Here is a 15,596-nt window from a genome sequence, read left to right as displayed (position 1 = left end):
TGATAGAGGGTTGGATAAGGTGGGTTGTGCTGCAGAACGCGCCCGACTTTCTAAGAAACTGTATAATAACGTGAACTGAGCTTTTTACAACCACATTTCAGCCCGGCAGATGGAGAGTAACTGATTAAAGGACAGCTTTTGTGTTGAGAATCACTTTTTAAGTGATGCGTTTATTGGCATAGTTTGAAACACAAGATATCAGTTTTTTGAAAATATCAGATCTGTTGATTGTTCAGCTTGAAAACAAACAGAAAATTACATAAATCTTGACGCAAATGCATATAAGGCACACTTCAAGTTGATTTTTTTTTTTTCCAGTTTTTGTGTACAACCCTGCATCAGGTTGTAGTGCAATCTTGTCAATACATTAACACCAGATGCTGAAAACATTCAGTGTTGGTGCAGTGCAAGACAAATTATAAACACTCTGTTCTTTGGCTGAGTCAGTTTGCATTTGACGATTAAAACTGAAAACCTTCTGTATGTATGTCTTTTTGATGATGTAAACTGAATGTATTTATCCCAATGTAGCTGTTCAGCATGCAGTGGTTAAATTTTCCTCTAGCACAGAATTTAGTTGCACTGATGTGTTTCACTCCAACTTAAAAGTGTCAGACTGTTAAAAGTCTGTAGATCCCACTGTGATTAAAAACAGAAAATCTGTATTAATTCAAGCAGGTCTAATATCCAACTGGAAGATGTTGGAAGTGAAATCTGACCCCTGATTACAAGTGTAAAAAATAATCGCAGATACGATCTCTATAAAGAAAACTCTGAACTTCCCTTTTCAAGCTTTTACATATAAAAACTTTCCCTCTGCCCAAGACAGGAAGACATTATGAGCGTGTGCAGTGACGACCTCTGACACTGAGTGCTGGTCTCCTCTAGAGGTAGGCTTTAGGGACAATTGGGTCACCGTACATGCAGTCTTCCTCCAACGCCAGGTTGTATGTGCTGCCACTTCCTCCCTTGTAAGCACTGGTCACAATCCTGAGCCATCCCTTCTCACCCTAAAGAGAGAGGATAAATAAATCAGAACCTTTTCTGATAATTAAGTATTGTAATAATCTTCCAGCCAAAATGCCAAACAGCCACCTTGGTCATAAGAAATTATCAGATTAATTTATACTGAAAATAGTCATTCATTGCAGCCCCAATTTGGGACACGTTTATACAATAAATTATAAATTCAGCTGCAGTTAAAGAGTTTCACAGTAGATTCACAGGATTCTCTAAAAAATTTTGACAAATTAATCAGTAAAACTAATTTATTAACTGAAATACTTGTCAGTTTATTAATCAGACCTGCAACAGTTTAGGTTATCTTATTTCTGACTGTGTTGTTACATCTGCTTTCTGGTTTGAAGTCATTTAAAGTCCCAGAATTTGGCAATATTTAAATCTTATGACAGAGGCTGTTTGCTTAGGTTTCCAGGAAGATGCCACTGTTATTCAAATCTTGTTGGGCAATGTCAGACATTTAATAAATAAAATCTTAGGATAGTCAGGATGGTTTTCCTTTACCTTAACAGGGGTTGTCAGGGGCTTTAAGTGACATATTCTTGTGAACAAGGGAAATTACCTGTATTCAAATCTGCTACAAGTCATCTTTTAGAAAACAACCATTCCTACTTTGACTGTGTGATATTTTCTCTTTGATGAGGACTCACCCATGGCTCTCCCCAGGAGTTACGCACAACCCAGTACTCAACGCCATCCTCCACTCCCCATCCTGCCACTGACACGATGTGGTTGATGAAAGGTTCCTCATGATATTCAGAGTAGAGACCTCCGGTGTAGGCATCCAGTTTGTCTGTGGCCATAATCCCACAGCTGGAGAAAACAAACGTCACAGATTACATCCTCCCTCTGGTTAAAGGGCAGCTGAATGTGGACCCTCTAATTCTAATGTTTTAACAATGAGATTTCCTTTGAAGGATGTAGGAGACAGGAGAAAATGTGTGTTTGTAATATTAAACCTTCAACCTTTATTTTGATAGTGACCAGATTACTGCTAAAAAATGACTATGTAGAAGGGGCTCATTACAGCATAAAGCAGGGGTATGTTTGGGTGTGTGCTGCCTTGATTGACAGGTCTCTTTAACTACTACATTTAGCTGGGGTGGTTGCTACTTGCTTGCTCCATTTCAGATTCTTGTAGGTGCCCAATTTTGCATTTTTTTCTGCCACTGAGCAAAATGGTGGCAAGGTGTAAACCTCACATCATGTGTTTAAAAACTCCTATCAGAAACATACAAGTGATGTCCCATATAGTTCATCTGTCTTTTTCTGCAGTCAAGGGGAGAGACAAGAGTCTAAGTCAGTCTGATCGTTGCATTCATCTGAATTCTTTTCATTCCTTTTTCTTTTTTTCCCATTTGCGCTCCTTTGTGGAGCTGCATGGTTGTGAAAGACTTTTTACCCTTTGTCCTTCTGTGACTTGAACTTCTTGATGACCTGAGATCTGTCACAACTGTTTCTACTTTCAAACTGAAACTTTTCTATGTTCTCAGACTTATGATTAGTAACTGTGTATGTCTGCTTGTGGTTCATGTCTGTGAGTGGGATAAGGGGTTCCTCGCCATGTTTGGATGGCCAGATGTTTGCATGTACATCTTAATGTAAACCACATTGAGTGTAGTAAAATCTGCTATATAATTAAAATTTGCCTGGACACATGAAGCATAAAAATCAAACCCAATGGACTGGGAAAAAAAAGCAAAAAAAAAAAAAGCAAAAACGAAACCTGATGGGTCCTCTAGCGTAGATCTCTGCCATCATCTTCTCTCTCCCACTGACAGCTCCATAATCTCCCACTTTCCACAGGGTGTAGTTCTTCACAATATTGCACACTCCAAAGGTGGTGCAGGTGCCACATTCGTTGAAGGGCTTGCACTCTTTGGAGAGGGACAAAGAGAATCCACAGCTCAGACTCAGACTCTGTAAGTGATTGTAACCATTACTTTGTGCTCTGGAGGACACTCACTTTGGTCTTTGGCCTGGTAGTTGTTGCAGGTCTCATCTGGGATCCCGTGTTTGCTAGCATAATCCCAAACTCCAGTGTGATCCCCTCCATGGCAACTGCCGGCATCACCACAGTCAATCACATGCTGGACAGAGAGATAGGCAGATGGCCATGCTCCTTTACGCTTAATGTTGATGCGATCTGGTGAGAGAGCAAATTCAGAACTTTAATACAGATGAGATATAAAAAGCAGGCCGACCAATTTCTCTCAAGTGACTTCTGTGTAAAGAGGAAGTGAAACTATTATATCTATATTAAAATACATCTGACTCTTTGTGTGCGGACCAGCTGATCTACACCACCATTGAAAAACAATGATTTAGCATATTATAATTCCCCAGTAGGAAACTTATTGTGAGTCATACCTGCCATTGCACTGGTGCTGCCATGGGCCCAGCAGGAGCCACAGTACTGGGGAATGTGCTGGTTGCGGGTCGTGCTGACATAGTTTGTGCCGTTGATGTTCCTCCAGTCCCACGACTTGGGCAAATCAGAAATGTTTAAATACTCATGAGGACGAGCAGTAGTCCTGTGAATAGACAGGACATTAGATACATCTAGTTCTGCAACAGCAACACAAGCAATAACACACAAGGTAAATGTAACAACAAAAAAAAGACTGTACGGTTAATCATTTACATCATTCATCAAGAAAAAATGCAAAACATCATCAAGGTCCCAGGTTCTCACTATTATAATAAACTGTTTTACTGATTTAGATCATTGCAAACTGAATCTCTTTGGGTTTTAGACAGTTGGTTGGACAAAACTAGCAATTTGCAGATGGCCTTGGGCTCTCGTGGCCATTTTGTACAATTTTCTGCCATTTTGAGGCCTAAATGATTAATCATGTAGTTGAATGTGTGAATTACATTAGTGCCTTAGTTGCAGCCATAAACATGCTGAATCACCCCTCTGTTTCATTTCCTTTATTTAAATATATCTTAGAAAGTCCAGATACAAGTGTTTAAAGCTTTACAGGAACAGTGAAACCTACTCGCTCTCCTAATCAAGACTGTGATGTGCAAATACTCAGAAGCACATGGGCAGACAAATACTGATACTGAAGGCCGAGTGTGACATTTTTTAAACTACTGGTTGATTAATTGATTAGTCAACCAACAGAAAAAAAATTTTGCAACTATTTTGATAATCAGTAAATAATTTTCATCATCCACCAAAACTAGTGAAACCATGACAAAGATATATCACATTCAGCTCTGAATTCATTGACTGAATGATTAATCAAAACACCAAAATGAAAATAATTGTTAGTTGCAGTCTTATACTCAATATCTCATAACTTAGACAAAAATTGTATTCATTAAAGAAATGGATTTGGTATTTTCCACAACAGCTGCACATTGTACATGGACATCTGAAGTGGGCTTAGAAATAGCATTTGTACAAAACTGAGCAGATATCAAATTTACATGAAGTTATTTTTTGGAAAAACCATGCTGCAGCCCTGTCTGCCAGTGTTGTAGCTGTATGACTTTAACGTGTCAGTCTTTCAGGGTTAACAACAGCTCAAGTTCAGGGGAAATTACAGTGCTGGTAACTTCCTCAACATGTGAGTAACCAACACTCGTGACTTGTGGAAAGTGATTAAATAAACATTTGGTGGGCATGAGTCTACAACTACCTGTCTAACCAGTATTTTTTTTTTTTTTTTTTTTACTGCAAATGACACAAAGACAATGAGATTAAACCAAAACACGCCACTTTCTCCCCCTACATTTAAGTTAACTATATTTATATGCCAATTATCAAGACTTACTCTTTGAGTGAGTTAGGTTTAACTGTACATATTGATCCCCGCCTGCTGCTGTTTCTGATAACAACTAACGGCTGTCTGAGCTAACGTTAGCTACATGGTTAAAATACCTTCAGTTTTTCGTAATTGTTAGCTAGCTCATCTTGAAGAGCAAACAAATCTGTTCTACTCACTTCAGTCCAAAGTCGTTTCTCCTCGGTGTGCGGACATAGCAGGGCTGCTTCTGGTTGAAAAACACTCCCGCGGACACACCGGACAACACGGCCGACAACAATACAATTACCGCAGCCCTCGGAGACATCTCTAGCATCGAGCAGGCGGCTCCACGAAGCGGCTTCTTCACCGGGGAGAAGACAGGAGAGTCTGGGGATCGTTCACAGCAGCAGAGACGACCTCTACGTTGGTGTGTCTGTCTGTCTGTAAACTCCGTGTTGAGGAACCGGTACCTACACTACAGTCATGTGACCATTTAAACTCATCATACGTAGACACCCACGAGAGGAGGTCACAAGGTGTTACGTGTAGTCTACTTCTGAACAATAACCATACACGAGGCAGTGGGTGAAAACATACTTGGGATTAAGGTTTAAAATGTTGAGGAACGCATTTATGAAATACAACAATTAACTCTTGACTGTTGAAGGCTCGTGTTAGCTTCACATACACTATGGGATGCATTTCTGCACAGAAAGAGGGCTGAGGACTTTGTGTCCCATCACTTACATATAAAGAGCATTAGGTAGGGAAATCTTAATGTACAGTATGAACAGGAGGAATAATTACAACATGCAGATCCTGTTTCAGTGTACACACAGATACCTGACTACTGGTTCAAGAAATACTTGAAAACTTTGAACCTACACTTTAAGAGTAGCAGCAGCAGTTCAATTTGCTGACAGTGAAATCATGTTCATGATTGTCCATGCTTTAAGTCTTCTTTCTACTAAATGCTCTGAATGCATAACCCGGCTGGTAAATGTATAAATTTCTTTTTTCACCTGACTCATTGAAGCCTACACACATATGGGGCCTCTGGAGTGTGGGTTTGGTCTCTTGGTCTGTTATAGCATCTCATTGGTCCGTGTGTTGTCTCTGACATGTTGTTGATGGTTGATTGCCGATATCAGCTGATGCACTTATTTATTTACTCTATTTATTCTTTATATGTATGGTTAGTTTGTAGAAATGAATTGCCCTTCTCTGGGATTAAGTATTCTGAATCTGAGTCTTAAAATCTTTAGGTGCCACCATAGTCCTCATCAATGTGCCTGCAGTAAAGCTCACAATATTACTGTATTATTTTCAGGAGATTTTTTACCACATCTCAGCAAATGGATGTTTTTTTTTAAGTTTTGGGGGATTTTAAATCAACACAGATGTCAGATGGCACTGCCTTTATTGAAGGAGAACATGACTGTCACAAGGGTGGAAAAACATCACACTTGTGCTGGAATCTGTCTAATACTTACAGTTGACTTCTTGTATGTGTATTTTTTGCTGACAAAGCACATGTGGTAATGCTTGTCATTAATAATTTGACACTAATGTGAAACTGCAGCCAGCACTCAGTCCTCCGTTTGGTCCAGAGATAACATGGCCCAACTGGTCACAGGATGAATACAAAGTGCAGTGGTTACCAAAAAAAAAAGAAAAAGGAATATCTAGCTTTACTGTTTCAGATCCAGTATTTCTCACAACATCTAACACAACATGTATGGTGTAATCTTCAATTTGCTTAAAGTATCAACATATAACAATGCCTGCTGATGAGGTGGGTATCTGAAAACAAGGTTAATGTTTCAGGAGGTAAAACCTTAAATGTAAAATATGAATTACACAGAATCACTGCTGGAAAAAAAAAAAAAAATCACAATTGGCCAGTTGTGAAAACCTGAATGAATTGGTCATGGATATAAACCACCTGCTTTTTCAGCTTTTATAATAATCAACACATTTTCGTCAAGAGCAACTGAAAAATTGAGATGATATGGAGGTGATCAGTGCATTAAGTGCCGGGTCATGAGGACAAATGAGGGCCAGTGTTTTATCATCGTCATATATAACACATCTGGATTACTGATGATTATCTGATTTATTCAGCATGTGAAATTTCATCAAACACAGGAAGTGGAATCACAGCTTAATGTTTTATGTCTAAATGGATGAGCACTTGCTTCAACAGTTTGGGTGTGTGGTGGCAGCAGAGCAGTCAGAGTCAGGGAGTAGACTGTTCTGTGTGCTCTACACCAGTCTTCGTCTTTTGCAGTCACGCTCCATCTGGTCTTCAGACATGTTGGTGGCTGCACCCAGAGGAGACACTTGGTTCAACATGGAGTCATCTGATGCCTGACCAAACAGGGCCATTAGCAGGGCAACGCCAAACCCTGTGGCACGCTCCCCCTGCACAGACAAAAAAACCACAAAAACAAGGGTCAGATCACAATATCCAGTGTCATTACTGTAAAGCTACCCTGTAATTACCTTTCATAGCCCGGTAATGTGACTGAAACCTAATGCCTTGTGCCTTTTAAAACCCAATAATCTTGATAAATGTAACTACAGTGATGTTTTTTTATGAGCTGAATCACAAGACCAGGACAGATCAGCAGATTTTTATTATTTGTTGAAATGAAGAGCTGGTGCAATCCTGGCTCACCAGCAGGGAAGTTGTAAAAAGGTGTTGGAATTGAAATAATACATAATGCAGATTTCTTGCTCCCTTTGAAAGCAGTCCACAGAGTGCCAGCAGAGAACAGCGTCTCAAAGCTCAAAGTCAGTGTTTCAACAGATGTAATTGGCTCAACTAGACTCTGTACAACATGGACACCATATACAGCACAAACAATCTGATCATCAGGTTTATTGGTCTTTACTAGATCATGATAGGACTGTATGCATGACTGCAACAGAGAATACATATTTTTTAGTTGTTTCCAAAATATACGGCACCATAATTTTATTCCAATTGTAAATGCACAATTTATGCTTTAGCTATCAAAATCTGATTTGGGTTTTCTGTTGAGCTTAATAGGTAAACTTCTTGTATTATCCCCACACACTGTGTCCTATTCTCCCAATCTCATTCATCTCAGCTGTGCTCTCACAAGAACATTTTATAAACTCAGTTAAAAAGTCCCTTTAATGTAATTTTTAGCTAAACCAAGAGAGCCTGCTAAGCTTCATCCTGGTGTTGTTGCCAACTTCCTTGTTCTTTCTGCTGACTCTTTTCTTTCAGGATACTGAGTCACTAGTAATTGTTTTGAAATAAAGCAGAACAGAACATTTCTCAGAGCTGCAGTTGTATATCAATAGGGGAAATCCATATACAAATCCAAAAAATTTGGACTGTTATAAAACGCATTTTCTATCATAGTCAGTCAGTGGCTGAAGATTTTATATAAAAGTTGGGTTTGTGTGAACCTGTAGAAGTCTATGTGCACGTCTTTGTAAACTAAAGTCACGATTAGGAAACCACTTCATGAAGTTGTGGTTATCACCTGATTTGCAACAGGACAAAAATCAAGAGCTCAAACTGAGTGCAAACTATCTATATGCACATCAAAACCTTAAGTACTCACAGCATGAACAGGAGAGGCGATGTCAACATGGACCCAGACACCAGGCCAATCAAAGCCCAAGTGGGAACCAATAAAGAGGCCGGCGCAGGAGCTCTGGGCGTTCTCTCGATCCTGTAGAAACACCAGAAAGGGATGACATTCGTCAGGAAATAAATTATAATGTCAGTCCCCGAAAAATATATTCTACTTGAACTACTTAGCTGACAACCGGTATCTAAGTGCCAGGTTTTGACAAAACTTCAATTTAGACAAACCTGTCTGGAGAAAAGATGCATCAACAAAAGCTAAAAAAAAGGGATTAGTAACTACATTACTACAGCTCTCAGTAATGTGGTCCAGTCTGTACTGACGTTTAATGAACCAAGCATACTGTGCAAGAGATACTGGAGATGCAGGGACAGTATTATCAAAACCTCTATAATATATTTATTCAGTCTTTCAAACTCTCTCATGTCAGATTTCTGTGCCTTTTCTCTTGTTTAAGCGTCTGGTTTTGAGGGATCTGTAATTTGTAACTTACCGCCACAGAGTTCTTCATGTCAGCCATGGCAGAGGTGAACTCGCTGAAGTGCAGCTCAGGGCAATAAACCAGGGGGTGAGCGAGATCTCCACTGCTGCGGCCTGCACGCACACAGGCAACCTCCCACTGCTCACTGTTAGTCATCACAGCTGCATGGTGCTTCCCTGTGGAGATCCCCTGGACAACAACAACAACAACAACAACAACAAAAAGGTTTTACATACCAAGACAATACCTATTTGAAGGCAACGTCCACTGTTGGTTCTGGAGTCTTCAGGAGAAGTGTTGATGAAAATAAAAAGACATTCAATATTATCCACTAAGTTTATCTATTAAATTTATTTTCTACTGATTTGTTACAGAGGTTTAAAACATACTTCCTGTAAAAGGTTTAGCAACAGTCAGTAAGAGGATGTCACCCACCTGTGCCCCTGTCAGGGTGGCCATATCCAGAATAATATCAGCTGACAGGTCTTTGCTGGCGTACACCACCCCATCAGCCAGCACCAGCCTGCCCTCTGCATCAGTGTTGTTGATCTCCACTGTCCTTTAGAATGAAACAGACAAATAACAGACAATACAGCCCATGTTCATTCCTGTTGATTTGGCTTGTAAAATGACATTATGTGCGTTTATACCATGACAGAACGGACAAAACAATGAGACGCATACAACTCAAATTAGAAGATTTGACACTTTCTCCATCGAATGAAAATCCAAGGGAATGATACAATATATTAGGCTGAATCTTACTTTCCAGAGTAGAGAGTGTGGATATCATCAGGTCGTGTGGCTGTGGGTCCAACTGCGTTCTCTGCGAGGCAAAACACTGCATGGAGGTTATCTTTAAAGCCCTGAAGCAAACAGGGGAGAAAAAATGATTAAAAAAAAAGTTTTTTTGCAGAATTATAGAGGTTAAAATAACAGCTATGGTAACTGCTGTGGGATAATCCAAAAGGTCACCTCACCTGTTTAATAGTGGCTCTGAAAGCTCCCAAAATAGCTGCAGCTCCACCACAGTCTCTCTTCATCCCTGGCATTGTGGTCTACAAAAAGACACATTAATATGTGACCAAACATGCAATGGCTTAATTTGATCTCAGATTTTGGTCAAATGCTGCACCTCAACATGCATTTGTGCACGACAAGCGGCCTATAGATTTATAATTAGAAAAGCTTTACTGGCTGGTTTGTAAACATTGTACCTGTAGAATAAGTGCTTACCTTTGCATATGACACTACATAAACTGGTGCATGCAGCTGCGACTACATGTGAAGGGATTATTGAGAATCGGCTTAAAGCTTAGTCTAACAGTAAAGGGATGTCAGAGCATGCAAGTTCTACAGTCACCAAGATCACAGTTGGAGCAGGCTACCATCCAGATAAATACATTTTACAGTTTAGTAAAATTAATCTTAGCACATCATGATTTAGTGACAAAATGCACTGCGCAGTCAAGTGCTATGTAAGATGGGAGACAAGGGGCGTGGTCCGAGGCAATCGGTCAATCAATGAAGTTCTCTCTGGACAACAAGAGGATCTATTCTATGCGACTGCAAGTTGCTGAGAGGAAGGCTCTGACTGTTGTATGTGCTTATGCACCGAGCAGCAGTTCAGAGTATCCAGCTTTCTTAAGAGTCTCAAGACAATTAATTAAATGATGTTTAAACAATTGAACGAGACTGTGGTGATGTTCTGGGGAAATTAAAATTACAAAGACTGTTTTTTTTCCATGATGTACAACAGTTACTTTCACTTCTCCAGAGGAAAACTAAGAATACCTTTCCCTTGATGCTGAGTCCACCAGTGTCATACACAATGCCCTTGCCCACCCATGCAATAGTTTGGGTCGCACCATCTGGTGTGTGGCTTAAGACTGCTAATGCAGGAGGGTTCTCTGCTGCCTTCCCAACTCCATAGATACCTGAAAGGTAAAGAGAAAGAAAACAGATAGATAATCCTATCTACCAATTACCAAGATGAGAATTTATTGTCTCTGAGATGAGAACAGATACACATTCTTATCTATCTGTAAAGAGCTTAACAAAGATGTCAATGCAAAGTGAAACAAAATTACAGTAAATTGGGATTACAGACTGCATGAATGCAAAGTAAATCCATTATTTATGATAATTATATTCTTATTTGCTGAACGTTTTTTTGATTTAACATCCGTAAAACATGCAGTAAGTAAATATATCTAGCCATGAAATATGCTGTGTATGTTCTACAGACAAGGTACCTCCAAACCCTCTTTGTTTCAATTCCTCTCCACGAATAATGACAGGAGTAATTCCAAGTTCAGTTCCCACAGCCTTGATCTCCTAAAAGAGAAATTAATGTTTGAATAGGGGTCCACAGCAAGATTTGTTAGAACTGTGATCCTGTAGTAATGTCAACAACATTTGCTAAAGATAAATTGTTTGACTTACATCTAAGAAGTGATCTGTATTCATCTCATTGCATGGCGTGTCCACAATGCGAGCTGCCAGCCGCACTCCATGAGCAGCATTAGAGAGACACTGAACACAAGAAAAGCCTTCAGCTATGACAGACTGTTGGGCTTCAATGATTTGAAATGCTGTGTAGAATTAAAAGAAAATGAAGAAAAAAAAAAAAAATCAGTATAGTACCTCAAGTTCTGCGACATCCAGAGAACTGCTGTCTTGCCCTACGATCACAAACTCCACAGTGATGTGCTTCTTCTCAGCCCTGCGTAAGGACGTAGAGCGACGAGAGAAGATGGGGAAGGCCCTAGAGATGGCACAGGAGGATGCAAACACATCTGAACGCTCACACACCATCTGGAGAGGAAAGAAACAGTCATATTAGCCACTTGGTCACATATGCCTTCCTTCAACTGGATGACCCAGATTTAAGTGCCACAGGAGACCCAGAAGGAGTCTCCCGGTATCCCTGTGAAGCAGAAGAACTGATCTGTGGCTAAAAGTGCTCTCCGACTTCCCTGAGGGACAAAGAAAATTCCCCCCAAAGAGATCAATTAACTATCACATGAAAGGCCAGAGCAAATTAAATCCAAATGAAGATACTAACCACAATGCAGCGGTTGTTGCCCCCAGGCAAGCAGGAACGGACCAGACGGGACAAGAAGTGGGCAGAAGATGGGCTGTTGTGCCTGCTGACCCGTGACGGAAGCGCGGCCACCGCAGCATGGTTGAGGTACAGGGGGCAGCTGTCCGTGGGGTTTGGGTTCAAAGCACTGAGAGCTGCCTGCCAGATCTGAGAAAACATAAAGACAATACTGAGGAGAGGCTGAGGCCCTCCTTACACCTGGCATTAACATGCATCTCAGGTGATCCAAACACAAGTGGACAGCTCCAAGTACAGGTGTGAAACCCAAAAGAGATCCAATCACTCCACATTCAGAGGTGGTGTTGGGCACATACGGCCACATTCTTTTAACAGTGTCTTCATTGTGTCCTGGGCCACATTGAAGGACCCCCTACCCAACTGAGGTCTGTCTATGCCAGTTTCATAATGAATGAAAATATTTTTACACTTCTCAGTCTTTCCCATACACTGATTTATTTGTGGTGACCAAACACAACATTGGCTACCACATGTTGATTTTCATTATTTTTTTTTTACCATTTCAAATGGCTAAAACCTTATGTCCTTGTAGAGATGTGCACAGTTATACACATAGACTCGCTCAGCTCCAAGTCCTGCTCTCTCTCTCCCTGTCTTTCACAAACACATTGGCAACAGAGCTGTTTGTCACAGTTGGACTGGCTAAAAACAACAATGCACAAACAGAAATAATAAATGTGTCTATTTGCATACATAGAGCGGAGGTTAGAAGACTCATGTGGAGACCCCTTGTAATGCCAGGTGTGAACTAACGTACTTAGACCTATCCACTTGTGATGCCAAGACACATGTTAATGCCAGGTCTGATCAGGGCCTAAGTATATGATCTGATGCACCAATCTATGTGACTTTCTGTAGTGCAAGACTCTATAGTAACCAATGTTAAGCAGGAGAGGACGACTAGCCTCAAGCTACTTCACTGCCTGTCATCCCGGACAGTGTCTACAATGGAGATACCATCCCATATAAGATTTAATATGGTGTTCCTGCTGTTGAGGACAAGAAAATCAACAGTTTTGCAGAGGCTAAAAATTATCAGCAGCTAAGATGTGTGTGTGGGCAGACTGAAACCATTTGCAAGCGGAAAATGTTACAAAGAGTTTTAAGATTAGAGGCTTCCTAGTGTCACCCAAGTTTTCAGAAAGCATCATCAGCTTAAGTATAGCAAAGTCCTTTTATGACCCAGGAAAAATGAAAGTACTGTAAGCAGTGGAATCATAATCATATTGGCTACTCATTGCCAGAGGATAGTGAGAGGCTCTGCAAATGACTGGAAACCTTTCCTTGACCTCACAGACTTACTCTCTCAAGTCTCTCTTTACAGGCTGGCTGCCAATGTTGCACAACCACCTCTGAGGACTTTGCACGACAGACAACTCACTGCTTACAGCTCCTTAGGACAGTTACCATGAGAGCAGAGTATTTTTGCCTGGGTCTGACCACTGGACCTGCCGCTGCTCTAACCAGTCACCAGGAGCACCCTGTACTAGCTACATGATCTCACCCTCCAACCCTTTTCTCAGTCTCTCATGATCAGACAGTTGTGTTGTTTTCCGGGGAAGTGAACAACTCTCAAAGCAAGGAAATGAACATTTCATTTTAACCTCAATAGTCACCCAATTTAAAATCGTTCATTGTTTACCAGCAAAAAGTAATTAACTGCTGCTGGTTAAGAAATAAGATTTTTAGAAGAAATCTTGCATTAGTTAAAGGCATCACTTTAGAAAATGTGGTTTTATTTAACCTTATTGGCGTTATAATTAGCTTTTCCACCGACTAATAACAACCAGTCTGACTGATCTCTAACAAGACCGTTAACATCTCCTTAATAACATTAGTTGTTCGTGTTACAGCTACTTGATTAACATAGTTATTTAGATAGCGTTACAGCTGCACCTGTGGCTAGTAAAGATGAGCTATTCGTGTTCAGGTCCCGTTAACGTTGAATTAATTTAGCTGACCTAGCTTCGTTAGCTTGTGCAAACTTGGGTTAGCGTAAGCTAACATTAGCTGTCACCCAACAATCAATATCGTGCACAACGTTACCTCCTTGCTAACGACTGGCTGCAGTTTTCCTTTGATTTGGCCCCAGCTGACTTGCTGCAGGTTGGCCTGCTGGCCGATAATCAGGACAGGGCGACTTTGTGGCTCGGAGTCACCGGCAGAAGCCTTAAACTCCAGCACCACGTTCGCCATTTTTGTGACTTGCTAAAGAGATAGCTTGCTGACGGTAATTGTAAAGTGGTCGGACTGCTATAGTTCACTGGCCCAACCCGGACCGGCGACGGCAGCCGGAAGAGGACAGAATGGCTTTCCCCGTTTAATTTATAAAAGGCTGTAAGTGATGTGTAATCTTTATCATCATCTACCGGCGACAAGCAGGAACTACATGGAGACATTAAAGGACAGGTGCACAACTTTTGAGGTCTGTCTTTGCGCAATAGTCAGGTGCCTATAAGAACATTGGAAGTGAGGGTGTTCATCTTCTGAACTCAAGGTCTCTGGAGCAAACATAAGCAATAAAGCAGCTGTGAGAAGGAGGAGGTTGGGAAGGATGAGGAAGAAGAAATTGCAGCTACTGGACAAAAATGAGTCAGGCACAGGGGTTGGGTCAGAGTTCATTTTTACCCCAATGTGGCACTACAGTGGCTTCTGAGCTTGCCAAAGAGGCATTTGGGGGCCTTTCAGATTAGGTCCCCCTCTGGTGTGACATAAGGTCTAAGAAGACTGATCTTAAAGACACAACATACAACTAAAGAGGAATTTTGTTGGCCAAAATGTGTCCTTCATCCTAACCCAAATGGGAAATGGAAAGAAAAAAAACTTCAACTTCAGATTGTGGCAGTTTATTTATTTTCTCTCATATGAATGTCATCCACAACTAAACCACACAGAGTATTCAAATCAATGCACCCTGAAATCTTAGCAAGATGTTGAGGAAGACAATAAATTGTTCACATGAAAAGCTTTAAAAGACAAACTCCTAAACACAAACATTATTCAAAACATTTCAGTACAATTGTTGTACAGTTGTAAAACCAGTAAGTTTTTTCCCCAGTAATTTAATCCAAATGACACAAGGAAGGAGACACTCACATGATAATGTTCTACTCTTGGATTAATGTTTAATTTTTTAAAATATACTCTCAAATTTTAGAGAATATTTGCATAAACCTAAGGAGGATACCCTACTGTAAAATGTAAACTTTTATGTCAGAGTGCAAATACTTTAAAGCCATTTTAAGATAATACAGCGGGTATTACTAGTGGAAAAGAAAATCAATAAAAAAAGGGGGTAAATATTAAAGTCTGTGTGTGTTTGTAGCTTTCAAATTATAAAAAGATAAACATTAAATGCACAACTCCATTTATAAAACCTTGATCTTTAAAGAAAGAGAGGCAGTGACATCTTTGTACCAGTACAGTATTAGTACAGCATGTATTGTGCTAATTGATTTAGCAAGAGAAAAAAAAAAACAATCTGCCAATTTTTCTTATTTAAACTCTAAAATATCTCAAATATTTACTATTAACAGATTTATTCATTGACAATAAATGCTGAACACTGAAATGTACAGCTTCTG

General features: G+C 40.2%; 2 protein-coding genes across 2 annotated transcripts; both read right to left on the bottom strand.

Annotated features, from left to right (window-relative positions):
* Nucleotides 1-136: 136 nt before the first annotated feature.
* On the bottom strand, nucleotides 137-5,265 carry ctsz (cathepsin Z). The gene is made up of 6 exons (XM_056392580.1): nucleotides 4,976-5,265; nucleotides 3,391-3,554; nucleotides 2,987-3,166; nucleotides 2,747-2,897; nucleotides 1,671-1,833; nucleotides 137-1,010 (listed from the first exon to the last, which is right to left on the bottom strand). The coding sequence occupies exons 1-6, from the start codon at nucleotides 5,110-5,112 to the stop codon at nucleotides 885-887; spliced, it is 921 nt and encodes a 306-aa protein (XP_056248555.1). The 5' UTR covers nucleotides 5,113-5,265; the 3' UTR covers nucleotides 137-884.
* Nucleotides 5,266-6,181: 916 nt separating this feature from the next.
* npepl1 (aminopeptidase like 1) lies at nucleotides 6,182-14,317 on the bottom strand. Its single transcript, XM_056392579.1, has 12 exons — nucleotides 14,059-14,317; nucleotides 11,956-12,141; nucleotides 11,535-11,705; nucleotides 11,334-11,423; nucleotides 11,144-11,225; nucleotides 10,683-10,825; nucleotides 9,869-9,946; nucleotides 9,654-9,754; nucleotides 9,324-9,447; nucleotides 8,901-9,077; nucleotides 8,381-8,491; nucleotides 6,182-7,202 (listed from the first exon to the last, which is right to left on the bottom strand). The coding sequence occupies exons 1-12, from the start codon at nucleotides 14,206-14,208 to the stop codon at nucleotides 7,044-7,046; spliced, it is 1,572 nt and encodes a 523-aa protein (XP_056248554.1). The 5' UTR covers nucleotides 14,209-14,317; the 3' UTR covers nucleotides 6,182-7,043.
* Nucleotides 14,318-15,596: the final 1,279 nt, after the last annotated feature.

The sequence above is a fragment of the Seriola aureovittata genome, chromosome 2 (genome assembly GCF_021018895.1).
Source record: "Seriola aureovittata isolate HTS-2021-v1 ecotype China chromosome 2, ASM2101889v1, whole genome shotgun sequence".
NCBI lineage: Eukaryota > Metazoa > Chordata > Actinopteri > Carangiformes > Carangidae > Seriola > Seriola aureovittata.
The sequence above is the reverse complement of the archived record's forward strand: the minus strand, read 5'-3'. Positions and strand labels throughout refer to the sequence as shown.